The 13,544-nt window shown below is 46.6% G+C and overlaps 1 protein-coding gene across 6 annotated transcripts in view; it reads left to right on the plus strand.

Annotated features, from left to right (window-relative positions):
* The window catches only part of LOC148037805 (uncharacterized), a 231,536-nt gene that overhangs the window by 65,289 nt on the left and 152,703 nt on the right, over positions 1 to 13,544 (plus strand). For all 6 annotated transcript variants that reach the window (XM_087676760.1, XM_087676758.1, XM_087676761.1 and 3 more), the window contains 3 exons: positions 7,900 to 8,016; positions 8,110 to 8,221; positions 8,383 to 8,580. In XM_087676760.1, the coding sequence (XP_087532886.1) occupies positions 7,900 to 8,016; positions 8,110 to 8,221; positions 8,383 to 8,580 (427 nt within the window). The remainder of the gene's footprint in view (positions 1 to 7,899; positions 8,017 to 8,109; positions 8,222 to 8,382; positions 8,581 to 13,544) is intronic.

The raw sequence follows: 13,544 nt of genomic DNA on the forward strand, positions 1-13,544 counted from the left end.
AGCATATGAAGCTTGAGGGGCAAGCTGAGCAGATCTTCTAGGGCCCTCCAGAGAGCAATCCAGTGCAAGTACCCCCGAATCTTGCATAGTCTGTTAGTACCATCGCGGTAACGGGTCTCGCGGATGGGGCATGAGAGCGGAAGAATAAACAGGAAGGTCAAGGGCAAGTAGTAGACTCGGCTCAAAAGACACAATGTCAAATCATGTGGGCTGAGGTAAGGACTCACAGTCCTGTGCATAAGACTGCACTATGTCTCTCTCATCAAAGATGACATCTGGCCTAACGATCACCTTGCTTGCGTGAGAATAAAGTAAATGATAGGCTTTCACTTTGGAAGAATAACCCACAAAGATTAATAGATCAGCTTGGGGAGTCAGCTTTCATATCTTATCATCACGCATGTGCATATATGCACAACTCCTGAAGACTCTAAAGCGAGAAATAATAGGCCTCTTGCTAAAGAATGCCTCGTAGGGAGTTCATTGAGGGATTGTTGTGGCATCGATTGAGTATGTACATAGCAGTACTAACAACCTCAACCCATAGACGATTAGGAAGCTCTCTTGCTATGAACAACATAGAGTGTGCCTTTTTAAGATTGTTCAGTTTCCACGCTCTATAACCTCATTTTGGGAAGGGGAGTTGGTAGAGGTGAGCTGGCGAGAAATGCCATGCTCCTGTAGAAACTTAGAAAAATCGTGGGAGATAAACTCGCTAGTGCTATCACTCCTCATGGTACTTACATAACATGTTGTTTGGTTATGAACGAGCAGTATCCAAGCGCTGAAATAAGTGAAAGTATTAGACTTGTGCTTGAGAAAGTGCACCCACGTGTATTGAGAGAGATCATCCACTATAAAAAGAAGTAAAGTGTGCCATTTAAGGTGGCAGTGGGTGTCCGGCCACAAAGATCAACGTGAATCAATCTCAATGGATCCTTGGCTCTATGAGTGGACTATTGTGGGAATGGGGTACGGTGCTGCTTACCTAGTTCACATGCTTTATAAACATCTCGAGATAGCTTCAAGTGAGGAATGCCATCAACTAGCTTGCACCACGACAACTCATAAAGAGAGTTGTATCCAAGATGTCCTAAGCGGTAACACCATAGATGCTCAGTGCTCGAAGACTCTTGTGTAGTGGCTAAATCTTGGAAGCAATGGAACTCCAAGTTCTTGGCTGTCAGCATGGTAAGAAAGTGTGTCAGGTGATAGAGGCCATTAGACTGTGCCTTGCCGTGAGCAATGACTAAACTAGTCTTGTCATCAATGACTTCGACTGTAGTCAAGGTAAAAAAGAGGACTTGCCCCAACTGAAAAAGCTATTGAACAGACAATAAGTTCACCTCAACCTAGGGGACATGATAAACATCCTCTAGCGTAGCACGATTTTCACCCTCATCTATAGCAAAACTGATGCGACCACAAGCCTAGATCTTGACCGGGAGTTGTTCCCTACTCTGATTCTCCCAGTTGTAGGATGTCTGGTGAGAAAAATGTCATCTATAGGGGTCATTTGATGTGTAGCTCCACTGTCCACAATCCAGGTAGGAGTAGAAGTGCTTGGCTATGATAAGTGGGCCTTTGCGACTATCTTCTTGGAAGACAACTTATAGATATGGACAATACTCGAATCCGATGCCTCTAAAGAGACGATGTGGGCCTTTGCAAACCAATTGAACAAGCCCTCTAGCATTGAGAACGTTGTCAATTGTGATGGCTAACCAGTGGCAATGTGAGACTGAGCTTTCCATAGTTCCTGAGATTGGTTGCCACCACCCTGCTTCCCTTGCTAGGGTTTTCCCTGCTAGGGTGCAAGGGTTTGAGACCTAGATTTTGGTTGTGTACCTCTTGCCTTTGATCGACACTCCTCGTCAAAATGGCCATTCTTCTGATAATGTTGACAATATCTATTCTTCTCAAGTACATTCTGCCACCCTGGTTTAAGAGAGGATTGGCTATTCCCTTGGGTCTCACTAGATGAGGTTTGAGTGGAATTTTGAGGTTTCTTACCCTTCCCTTGCTGTCCCCTCTGAGAAGTGGCGACAAGGGCCTCTGCCACAAGAGATGTCCCATGAAATTGATCAAATAGCCTATCATAATGCAAGAGATGACACTCAAATTCATAGAATGTGGGTATAGTGGGCTGTGAGATGACGTGTTGCACAAAGTTAAAGTTTTTCCTTGGCAGCTTGTTTAGGAATAGCATGGCCTGGTTATCAGGGGACTTAGGAGCCCCTACCGAGAGATCTCAGCGAGGAGTTGCTGATACTCACACAACTTTTCCTTAAGGTCATTCTTATCATCAATGGTGAAAATCTAAAGCTCATGGTCAAGATCAATGTGATGGGTCTTATCTCGAGCTGCATAGTGGTCAGTCAAGTGTGCCCAATGCTTAGACGCTAAGTTGAAATGCTGAAACTGAGAATGAAACTCAGGTAGTGAGCCCTATATCAGCTCAACTATAGCGGAGGCATTAGGAGCCTTCCATGAGTGGACAACTTGGTATGGAATAAGTGTAGGATTGGGTTGGGGTTCCAACCCTTGTATAAGATCCCATAGGTTCTGGGAGTCTAAGACATGCATCATAAAATTAGACCAAGTGGTATAGGTAGACCCATTGAAACGAGCCTTGTCATTGAATGAGTTCTTGGCAGATGAGGAGCTAGAACAATGAGGTGTCAGTGGAGGTGGATAAGATGGTGGAGGATAAGGAGGGGGATAAGAAGTAGGGTAGGCAGAAATAGGCTGTTGATGTCCAATGGGTGCCAATTGCTAGAGAGGCATTGGAACAAAAGTGTTTCCATAAGGCGCCAAAGGTGGAGGCATTGGGACACAGTAGCTCTGTCTAAGAGTCGGCTCAGGCACAACAAAATGACCAAGTGGTCCACTAGGTAAAACCATAGAGGCAAGTTGTGGTACCAAATGATCCATAGTCAAAGAATGCCCTAGAGGGGGAAAACTCGAATGTGTGTATGGGAGGATGATCTCTCATCACTGGTACATCGCTCGAATAGGAGAAAGGAGTCCTAAAGATTGTGCCTAATGGAAAACTCCCTAGTGGGGTGTGTGGTGGAAACATAGGTGCACTTAATGGAGGTTGAAAGGAATGTGCAGCAAAAGATGAGGGAGGGATGGGTGAGAGCCCAAATGGATTTGTGATGGGTGAAGATGTGGAAATCATCATTGGTTTCTTTTTGTGCATTAAATGCAACAAAATGAGATGGACCTACTCCACTATGAGTATGAGAAACAAAATTATTTGAAGGAAAAGGAAGAGAAGGAATACTTACAAGTTCTTGCTTCTTTTTCTTACCTTATTGGGAGTTTTCAAAGAAATATCTATCTTCCTTATTACTTCAAGACCAAAAGATGTTATGTATTACCTCTTCTTCAAGAGGATCTCTCGAACCATGAAAAATAGAAGAATTAGATACCATAGAATTAGAAACAAGATGGTGCATACTTGGCATTGGAGAAAAGAAATTAGATGGAAGTGGTATGTAATCCATGTGAGTTTCCACTTGAGGATGGCCGATCCAAAGTGGAGATTCCATCGTATCTACATGGTCAATAGTTTTGTGCACCGACTCTAAGGGAGGAAACTCAGGCTTACCTTCAATCTGCTACTACTAAGCCCTATGGATAAGGATGAGATCATACTCAGCAGCTGAAATCTCGTACAGTTGATGGACTCCATGGTAGTCCGAAGTTTCTCCACCCATGCCAGATCTAGCAAAGGGCAAGCAAGGAGGCTCATGAGCTCTTTCTTGTTTCTTGACATGCTTGGTTGGGAGTCTGGAGTGGTGTGTTGATGTTCGAAGTCATCTGAACCTTCTATTGTTCTTCCTTCTACGAATGAGCTCTCCGATCAAGTCCAAGGTTCCTGAAAGAGAATTTGGTTCTGATACCATGCAATGAGATGCTCTAAATGCAAAAACACAATACCATTCATACAACAAAGCATAAACTGATATCACAGAACATAGTTAGGGTTAGGGTAACTCAGAGACAATGTACACAAAAAATAATGGGGTGAATGATTGCTGAATATACAATGCTCATGTAGCAAACATACTATGCAGAGGAGTGAATATTGTACCACATACTCTTGTATCCCGGGATTAGGTTAGGGGTAATGATCTGGAGAGAGTGTCAAACTCCGAACAGATTCCAGAATGTAGCAAGGTAGCTTACGAATGTCGAACACCAACAAAAGTAGCCAAGGAAGGTTGGATTTGATGTAGACAACAGTGCAGGAGAGAGAGAATAAAAACGCAAGTGAGGAGAGAGAGATACTAAAAACGTAGTGAAGAGAGAGAAACTAGCAAAACACAGCCCTTGCTAGGGTTGGGCGACAGTTTGCAGGAGAGAAAACTGCCAAATGCGGCCAGCAGAGGTTGGGTGATAGCCTACAGGATGGGGCAACAATTGAGGAGAGGGAAGACTATGTAGGCGGCAACTCCACATAGCAAATGCAGGCTGGTTGATGATGTGGCAGGCTGGCGACAATAGCAAGAATCAGCAGTAGTAGTCAACAGGCTGAAATCAGCTCCGAACAATGGGTGGTAGGTTGGAAACAGGCGCAAGATTCTTGTAGATAGTAATGGCCAGCTTGGACCGCAATGTGCTCCATGTGCGGGGTGTGAGTAGCAAATTGAAAGACTTGAAATTTGCAAAAACGAGATTGGGGAGAGTGGTGGGCTGCATGCCTATTTATAGAAAGTTTGGGGCAACCAAATTAGGGTTTTGCATGTGGGACACCATAACTCTCTAGGATCGTGTTTCTTTTTAAAATAAAAGGTTTTCTTCATTAATTAAGCATGTTTTAGGGTTGTTTAATTCAAGCTAATGCATTTTTTAGCTCAACAGGTCTCTCTAGTAGAGTGGGTATCGGGGGTGTCTATGGAGGATGCTTAGTAGTGGTGCTAAATTAAAGTGTTTTTTTTTTAGTGGTGAAGGAGAGGTATGCATGGTCAACATCTACAACAGTAGGACATGATGACATTGTATAGGACTATGTCTCGTATGAGAGACAATGTGAAATGAGCCTTCCTTCTCAGATAGGGTGGCAAAACCTGATTAAGCACTTTATTACAGCAATTAATGATTGAGCATAAATTGAAGTGCACACGTTACCTTAACAATCTTGGACAATAGACACCCGGTTGGCCCCAAAACTGGTGCCCCTTTCAATATTTCTTTAACTTTGATTGCTAATGGACAATGTGCAAGTTGAGATTCCACAATCTCCTTTGCTGATCCAAAAGCCCCTTGTACATACAATCAACAAGCAATTTGGGCAAATTTCCCCTTGATTTTCACCAAGGACTTGCACAAATGAAATCATCAATTGGCCAAACACTGCCGCAATCTACAATGGATGGGCTGGCATTTGAAATCCTTGATGATTCCACGAATTTCAAGTGCTGATTTCAATGTACGATGCCTTCTCCTATTGGCGCGGGTCCTTGGCGCGGGTCCTAAGGTGGTTGTTAAGCCCTAATATTTGTAGAAATTTTGGGTTTACAACATAAATTCTCTTGCTTTCCACCAAATCTAGTTGAGATTTACTGAGAAATGCTGAGATATTTTGAGAAATTATTGGAGAAGGTAAGAGAAAGTCAAGATGAGAGAGAAATCTGATTTTCTTTGTGAGAAAATCCTAAAATCTGCCTGCTACCTGCTACAGCATGCATTTAATGCAGTCACCTACTATTGTTAGGCACCTCGAAAATTCTATCACCTAATTAGCAATGTTGTTGCCAAGCCCTTGCAAGGTGTCTCCTTGCTGTCCCCTGCTTGCTGAGGCCCCTAGATGGTTGTCTTCTGCAGCAAATTGCTATTCTCTAATAAAAAAATGGACTAGTAGCTTCCTTCCTCTCTCTCCTAGGTTGTAAAACTAATTGAATGGCTGAGACCCCTAAAAAACGTATTCTCAGTTTGCATGGGCATTTTAGTCAAGTGGCAGTCTTTTAAACCCATTTTTCAACATTATCCAGTCATTTAATCAATTTTCAGAATTAAATAATCCTAAAAATTCATTTAAGCTCTTCTGACCCTGCCTAAATTTAAATGTGCCCATCCATAATTAAATTGGATAGGCCATTATGACCTAGAGTGGTCCCCAATCTCTGTTGACCCTTAGACTGGCATTAATTAATAAATTAAAGCTAGTCCCTAGTATCAACAGTAACACTTATTGGCCAAACAAGTGTCCTAGGGTCAAAACTGACACCATGGTCCCCAAAGCCCAAGTGGCATAACTTATCACAACTTTTGCTTTTGACACCTAGTGCATCCTGGGATTCCTTGGCCTATTACCATGAAATAATTGCCATGTGCATCACGTGTGCTAAAAAACCTCGCACATTTAAATAATAACTTAATCAAATGTTATCGGCAAGATTAAAGCATCTCAAAATTATCCGTCCCCATGACACAATGGCCCCATCATGTAATCCATTGTGCTTGCATGAGGTTTATTTGAGATACATTGTGCTCCTTGTCAAAGCTCTTGATCTTGGGTATCTAGAGAGGCCATTAAAATGGCCTACTATGATCCACTTTTTGTACAAAAATCAAGTTTGTTTGAATCACAAAACACTTGGACAGGTTTCTACTCTAGTTGTTGAGTGTTTCTCGTTGCTCGCACAGGCGATTTGTACATAAATTTCTTGATCAACATTTGACCTCTCCGAGTGATGTTTTCAATACTTACTTCCCCGGAGAGGTCACATGGTGAAGATTGGGTAACCTAAAAAGGATATCTAGATAGGATCTGATGATGACTTCCGACCCACCTCAATAAAAGCAAATGGGACCGATTCTTGGAAATTTATAGCCCAAGGATAGGGAAAGATCGTCTCGACGTCAAAGATGCACCCCTTTGAAATCTAATAAATGGTCTCCATATTCAGTCTCCTCCTCGTCGTGGGAGATCTTGTCAGGTCTTAGCTCCTTTGGTGCTAGATCCTTGAACATGGGCTCTCAAAGAAAGGCACTTAATGATGTTACATATGGGTATTGAAGTCCGCTACTAGCAACACATCCCCAATGGTAGAATAGTGCATGATATCCTTGTAAAATGTTAGGTGTGGTGACTCCGTCTCTACATGAGTAGCAAATGTAGATCCCTTGGACGCAAAGTAACATATAGCCACATAAATGTCCCGTGCATAGTCAAGTGCGCATGTGGATCCACATGAAATGCCTCCCCTCAACTCTTCTCATAACGTGCATGACATGTTGTAGATTATCGTTGTATAGGACAATGACTCCTTGTGACCCGCTGGTGCCACCTCCTGACAGAGTGGCGAGTGAACTCCCACGTGGGCATCAGTCACTCCCCCATGCTCACAGATGCCCTTGGTAGAGGATGAAAAATTGAGGGCAGTAAATAAAGGCTGGTGGGAAGAGGAGAGGAAGATGGCGGGCTGAAGGAAAGAGAGTCAAAAGAGTGTGGAATAATCGTGTTGGGGAGGGGAGTAGAAACAGCAAGAAAAAAAGAAAAGAGGGGGGTCTGCATGGCAGAGAGGTCGATATAGGCTGGAGGCTAATGGGGGGCTTGACAGCAGTGGTGGTGAGGAAGATTAGGAAAGACAGCAGGGTAGAGAGGGAGGAGGAATCTGGTGGCACAGGGCTTCTCAGACAAGGTGGATAGGCATGTGCAGTGGTTGCCTTCTCAGGTCCCTTTTATTGGTCTTATACAGGACACTTGGAGGCAAGCAAGTGAAGCTTAATTTGAAAGTTAAAAGTAGTCATAACAAAATTTTGGAAATGAGACAAATTGCCATATCATATTTCTTCTTAATATTAAGTACTGATGCTAAATGGCACTACTGAATGAGCAAGGTGTTCGGCAAGATGGTGCTAACATTTTCAACAGTAAATTTGCAGAGAAATTCCTCGGAATAATGTTGTTCAATATCAGCCCCAAGACCTTCAAGAGTCAGTCGTGAAGGAGATTTTGACAAGTGAAAAGTTGTGTTCCTTTCTAGAATCTGTCAAATCAAGGTAAGCTTTCCTTTCATGCATCTGATGAAGCTGATCTGTTGTTGTGAATGAGGTTTTACACATATTTACCTGTATATTTATGGCCTGTTTTAGTTACATAGATGCATTGCAGCAGAATGAAGTGATGAACTTGTTTGAGGATGACATTGCCAATCTGGCAGAGGAAGAAGATCATCCTGGCCACAAGTCAATTACTACTATAACGGTAAAATATGACTTTCCTTCTAGATGATCTCACAAAAGTACCCACTATGATTTCATTTCCACCTCTTGAATATGCACGGAATTCTCATATTTGTAGCAAAAAATAACAGATTGGTCATGTAATGCCTTATGGGAGTCCTAAAGGTCTTTCCATTCATTCAGGAGTATCAATCCTTTTCAGACCTTACCTATAGTAAAGGCAAGATGGTCTCTTGCATAGATTGGATGCCTGGTAAGCAAGGAATGCTTGCAGCAGCCTGCTCTGAATCCAAACTCTTTGATGAGAGACTGCAAAATTCAGGGAAGCCAAGTAATTCATTTGTCCTGATTTGGAGCTTCTTAGATCCCATCCATCCTCAGGTATGTTATTCAACTAAGTATCACAATCATTTCAAGTATTACCATAAACTTATGTTCAAGTTTAAAGTCATTCACAAGTTTCGATTTTGACATAGTAGGCTACATTCCATGTGAATATGTAACTGGATCGCAGATCTCATTTTCCCAAGACGACTAGTCAAACTAACTCAACCTGAGATACAAAGATTTGCATGAAATTGAGTATATGGTGGTTCAAACCAGGCCTAGTTGAAGCAATGCAAATACCTCAAAAGAGATTTGTTTTCTTAAATTAGTGGACGTTTCAAAGTTTGCATATATGCAGCTTAAAAATCTTTCCACGTGTGTGGAAATTTGAAGTTCTCTTCAATTGTCTGTGTATCCATCTTTCCAAACTATGGTTATGGGCAATGTTATCCCAGCCATAGCAAACTGAATTTTCTTATCACGATACATCTTTGAAGCACACTCTCATGGATTAGTAGTTCAAGTACAATATAAAGTTTCGACAGCCAGTAGTATTGTGCTTTTATACTAGGAGAGCAGTTTTTTTTTTGGCGAGTAAAATGTGGCTAATTATATTACTTAGAAGCCTGATTACAACAAAGTGCACATGCTCAACAGACTAGCTAGAGCTGATGCAAATCACAAATCCATCATGTATACAAGTCTCTCAAGGCGATCTGGGGGGGATGGGGGCAAGAAGCCATGCAAGGGGGGTGTATAACCATTTGGGGCTGCCCGCTTGCAGCATGAAGAACAAGTCATGGCTGCTCCAAGTGCGCAGAAAGTGAAGATAGAGCTCCTGATGAGCTTGAGACTCGCCCTGCACCTGGTCCCACTACCGACCATGGAGGGAGTGGATGATGGAGGTCCAAAGCTCTGCCGCTGCCCGCTTGCATCATGAAGAACAAGTCATGACCGCTCCAAGTGCGTAGAAAGTGAAGACGGAGCTCTTGATGAGCTCAAGACTCGCCTTGCACCTTGTCCTACTAACAGCTCTGGAGGGAGTGGATGATGGAGGTCCAAAGCTCTACCAAAGTCGCATGTATTGAAAGGCACTCCCCGCCAAAAACCTCCTGACAACGTGCCTTGTAAGACTTCCTATGATCTCCCATACCTTTGAGCGCTTTGCTATGGGCTTCAATACTTGGCGGCTGGGTAAAGTCTCCAAGTCGACCACTGCACAAGACCCAGTCTCAATGAGAAAAATCGTGTCTTGCATCCCGGCCTCATACAAAAGGTGATGGTCATGGTTGATTGCCTGCTAGCAAAAAGCCCCCCACAAGATACATCCAAGATTGGGTGCCACACGCTAGAGAATACGGCAGGTTCCTCTCCACACGAGCTGTGCTACCTCCCAAGACTAAAGGTAGTGCTTTGGAGTTTCCAAGTGTTGCTGTGGGCAGTGCTTACAATCTCCATCCTGTTGCATCTGAGCCAACCAACTCCCAATACCCAAACCCCCATGTGCCAAAAGCCAAAGGAAATAGGACACCCTCCTCGGCCTCCGGTTGTCCCACTGGTGATGCTAAAAAGTCCAATGGAAGGCATCCATGATGCTGTGCTCCACCCAATATCTGATACGTGAAGGCACCCAATCCATGTCCTCTTGCATCAGTACATGCCTACCAATTGTGGCTGTGTGCTCCAAAAACCTCAATGGCTTCTTGGCGACCGCAGTGGCCGGCCATAGCCACTCTCCAAGGTTCCACTCCAGCTCATCAAGTGGCCTGTTCTCCCATATCCAAAGGCGCCACTCTCGGAACTCCTCTGAAGGCACATTGGGGTCAAGTCGCTAGGTCTTCCCTTAGAGTCCAACCACACGTGAAAATAGTTGCCTTGCAGTGGAGCTCGCGCCCGTCACGTCGCGCTGGTGGCCCCCTACCCGGACGACGCACGCCCGTCCGACTGATCGCCCGTCGTCCGATTGATCGCCCCGCCCCGACTGATTGTGGCCGTCCGACTCTTCGCCCCCCGCACTTTTCGTGCCCCCCCGCCCGATGTTTTGCAACGGCCGTCTGTCTGCCGTTTCCCCCCCGCCTAGCTGTTTCCCCCCTGCTTGGCCGTTTCCCCATGCCCTGACAATTCGCTGCCTCCCCCCCCTGCCAGGCCTCCTTTCCATGGAAACTAGCATAGTTTCCACCCCCCCTCCAAGTTGTTTCCTCTATTTGCAGCAACTACCCCCCCAGGTAGCACCACGACGTGATTGGTTGTTTCGTAGAAGGGACGCGCAATGGAAATCTCTCGTCAGACGCCGACGCACTCAGCGAGTGCCCCCCATAGTCAAACACCTTGCGCATCGTCCTCTCTGAGAAGCAGCTCTTAGCGGTCCGAGCTAAGGAGCTGGAGCTAAAGGAAACAACAATTTATAGTCAGGTAGTAGGACATTCTTCAGCCCCAGTGCCCAGCTTTGGGATTGGCTTCACTCCATGCTGTGCATCGGCACATCACAGATCGTGGAGGCGTTCCTATTGGGCCAAGGGATTTTCATGGTCCGGCTCAATTCGACAGGCGCAACTCGCGAGTTACTTGCTAGTTCACCATATGCGTCCACGAAGGGGGTCATATACATGGTTCCTTGGTACAGTGGCTTTACTGTGGAGGCGTTTGCACTCCACAACAGGTTTCTCCGGCACCTAGTCAACCTTCTTTTCCCCGGCTTGGCAATAGAGTATCGCTAGTTGGTGGAAGACTTTGGTCAGCTCTTCGGCACTATTCTTCCCGCGTCCTTTGCGGATGCAATGACAGCGGGGCAGGAGTCCCAAAAGTACGGGTGGCAGTGAAAGAGGTCAAGAATATCCCACAGTTCCTAGAGATTGAGGCAGGCGGGCACTCCTTTAGGCAGCACGTTATCGTGACGGGGTAGCCAGGGCACTGCGTGCTCTGCCACGACCTTGGGCCTCAGGCAGCAAGTTGCACGCGTTTCGGAGCCAAGGTGGCTCCTCCGACAGGCCCGCAGGTGGATGCTGGATGGCTTTACACGGGTCCAGAGACGACAGAGAGGGAGATGGCAAGGGGGGGCGCAGCCAGCGTCGCAGACCTAGCCTCCGCAGGGAGTAGGAGTGCGTGTGACGCCCCCTCAACAGAGCACTCCATAGCCCCCCCCTACCCGCCCCACCTGGTAGGACCGTAGCCCTCCACATCCACCACCCGCGCCACAAAATACCTCTCCTGAGTCCCCACAGCCCCCACACCCACCGCCCTCCACATCCCATGCTCCCCCTCCCCCCCCCCACACTGACCTTGGTCCAGAACCCCCCACTTCCAGGACCACTAGTCCCCCCCCACACCCGCCATGTACTTCCTTCCATCCCACCATCCCTCGATCATCCTCCCCTCCACCACCTCCCGTACCGAGCACTCCCCTTGATCCACACCTAGTTCAGGCGAGCCTCCCTCGGCCACAGAAGGTGATGAGCCACACACACCCACATCCTCTTCGCACCAGCAGTCCTCCCCCTCCCATACAACCACTAGCTCATCCACCCCTGCCGCCCGTCACACTCTCCTGAGATAGGCTCACCTATTGCCACAGGAGTTCTTCCACAGTGGCCCATGGTCCTACTTGAGAGTTGCGGAGCGCAGAGAGTTTCCACTACCTCTAGAGGTGGGGATCTTCATGGTTCGTAAGTCAAGGAGGGGCAAGGTCCATCTTCTAGCACCACCAGATAGACCAAACTATGTTTTTTTTCTTCAGTCCTCTCACTTAGGGGAGTGGACGATGACATAGATAGAGGAAGAGTTGAAGAGTCAGGTGGCGGACCACACCTCCCAGTGGATGGGAGAAGAAGGACTAGCATTGTTCGCACAGCAGTGGCCTAGTTGCATGATGGACATTAACGGGTGGCTTGGTGCCAAGGTCCCTCATCTGAGCATTATCTTCCGAGCCCTTCCACAGTGGAGGGCTCCGAGGGATGTGATCGAGTGGCCCCTGGCACAGGTGGCCCGTTTCTACCAGTGCACAAAGTCTCGACTCTCCACAAGGCTGATAGATGCATTGGTAGTATCACCTGGAACTTCTATCACCCCTATGGTCCGGCCAAGGGTCACCATGGGGGAATGGAGCTCGCCGTCTAGACCGGTGGCAAAGCGCACCTGCATGCCTCATAGCTTCTCCTCGTCATCAACAGCCTCCACACTGAATAGATGCCTGTTTGGGCAGTCACAGGTTTCTCTATGAGCTTACACCTTGCATCCTGGAATGTGAATAGCCTCGACTACAGTGGGGCACATGGTTCCAGGAAATTGATTGTTCGACAGGAGTTGTAGCTTGCCCTGGCCGGATGGATCGACATCTTACTTCTACAGGAGCACAAGCTCACCCTCGCCGAAGCCCAGCGGGTAGGGAAGGTACTCCCATGCAGCTCGCACACTTACCGGGAGCACGCCATAGGTGCCCACGGTAGGAGTGGAGGCATGTGCACCTCTATTGGTCCGAGTCTTACCACTTGTGTTCAAGACCACGGGACGATAGTGGTAGGGAGGATGCTATGGATCAAATTGGATATTGGGGACTCATGCCTTGGAGTCCTTAATATCTACGCCCCTACGAAGGTTAGGGCACGCAGTAGGTTCTGGATGGAGATCGTGGAAGGACTCCCAGAGGTGGACTCCTGGATTATTGGAGGAGACTTCAACAACCTAGAGGCTTTGGAGAACCAGCAGGGCAGAGGGAGAAACTACCAGGGCATGGCCAGGGAGGAGCAGGAGGCATGGGAGGTGTTTCTACTGGCAGTAGGAGCACATGATGCTTGGAGAGACCCTGCCTTCCACAGGAGGGAGAGGTCGTTGGACTTCTCTTGGGGATACAGATGGCTAGGTGGAGCCTTGCTGGAGCGGTTGGACAAGTTTTATGTGGGAGAGTGGGGAGGCTCTTGGGGAGGCCAGATTGGGCAGTTGGCGGGCACCACGTTATTCGATCATTGCCCGGTTCTCCTGACATTAGATCCCCCAGCATCTGACCTAGATTCACAATCTTGTCA

The sequence above is a fragment of the Lygodium microphyllum genome, chromosome 4, assembly GCF_053477565.2.
Source record: "Lygodium microphyllum isolate KBCC chromosome 4, Lygodium_microphyllum_v1.1.10, whole genome shotgun sequence".
NCBI lineage: Eukaryota > Viridiplantae > Streptophyta > Polypodiopsida > Schizaeales > Lygodiaceae > Lygodium > Lygodium microphyllum.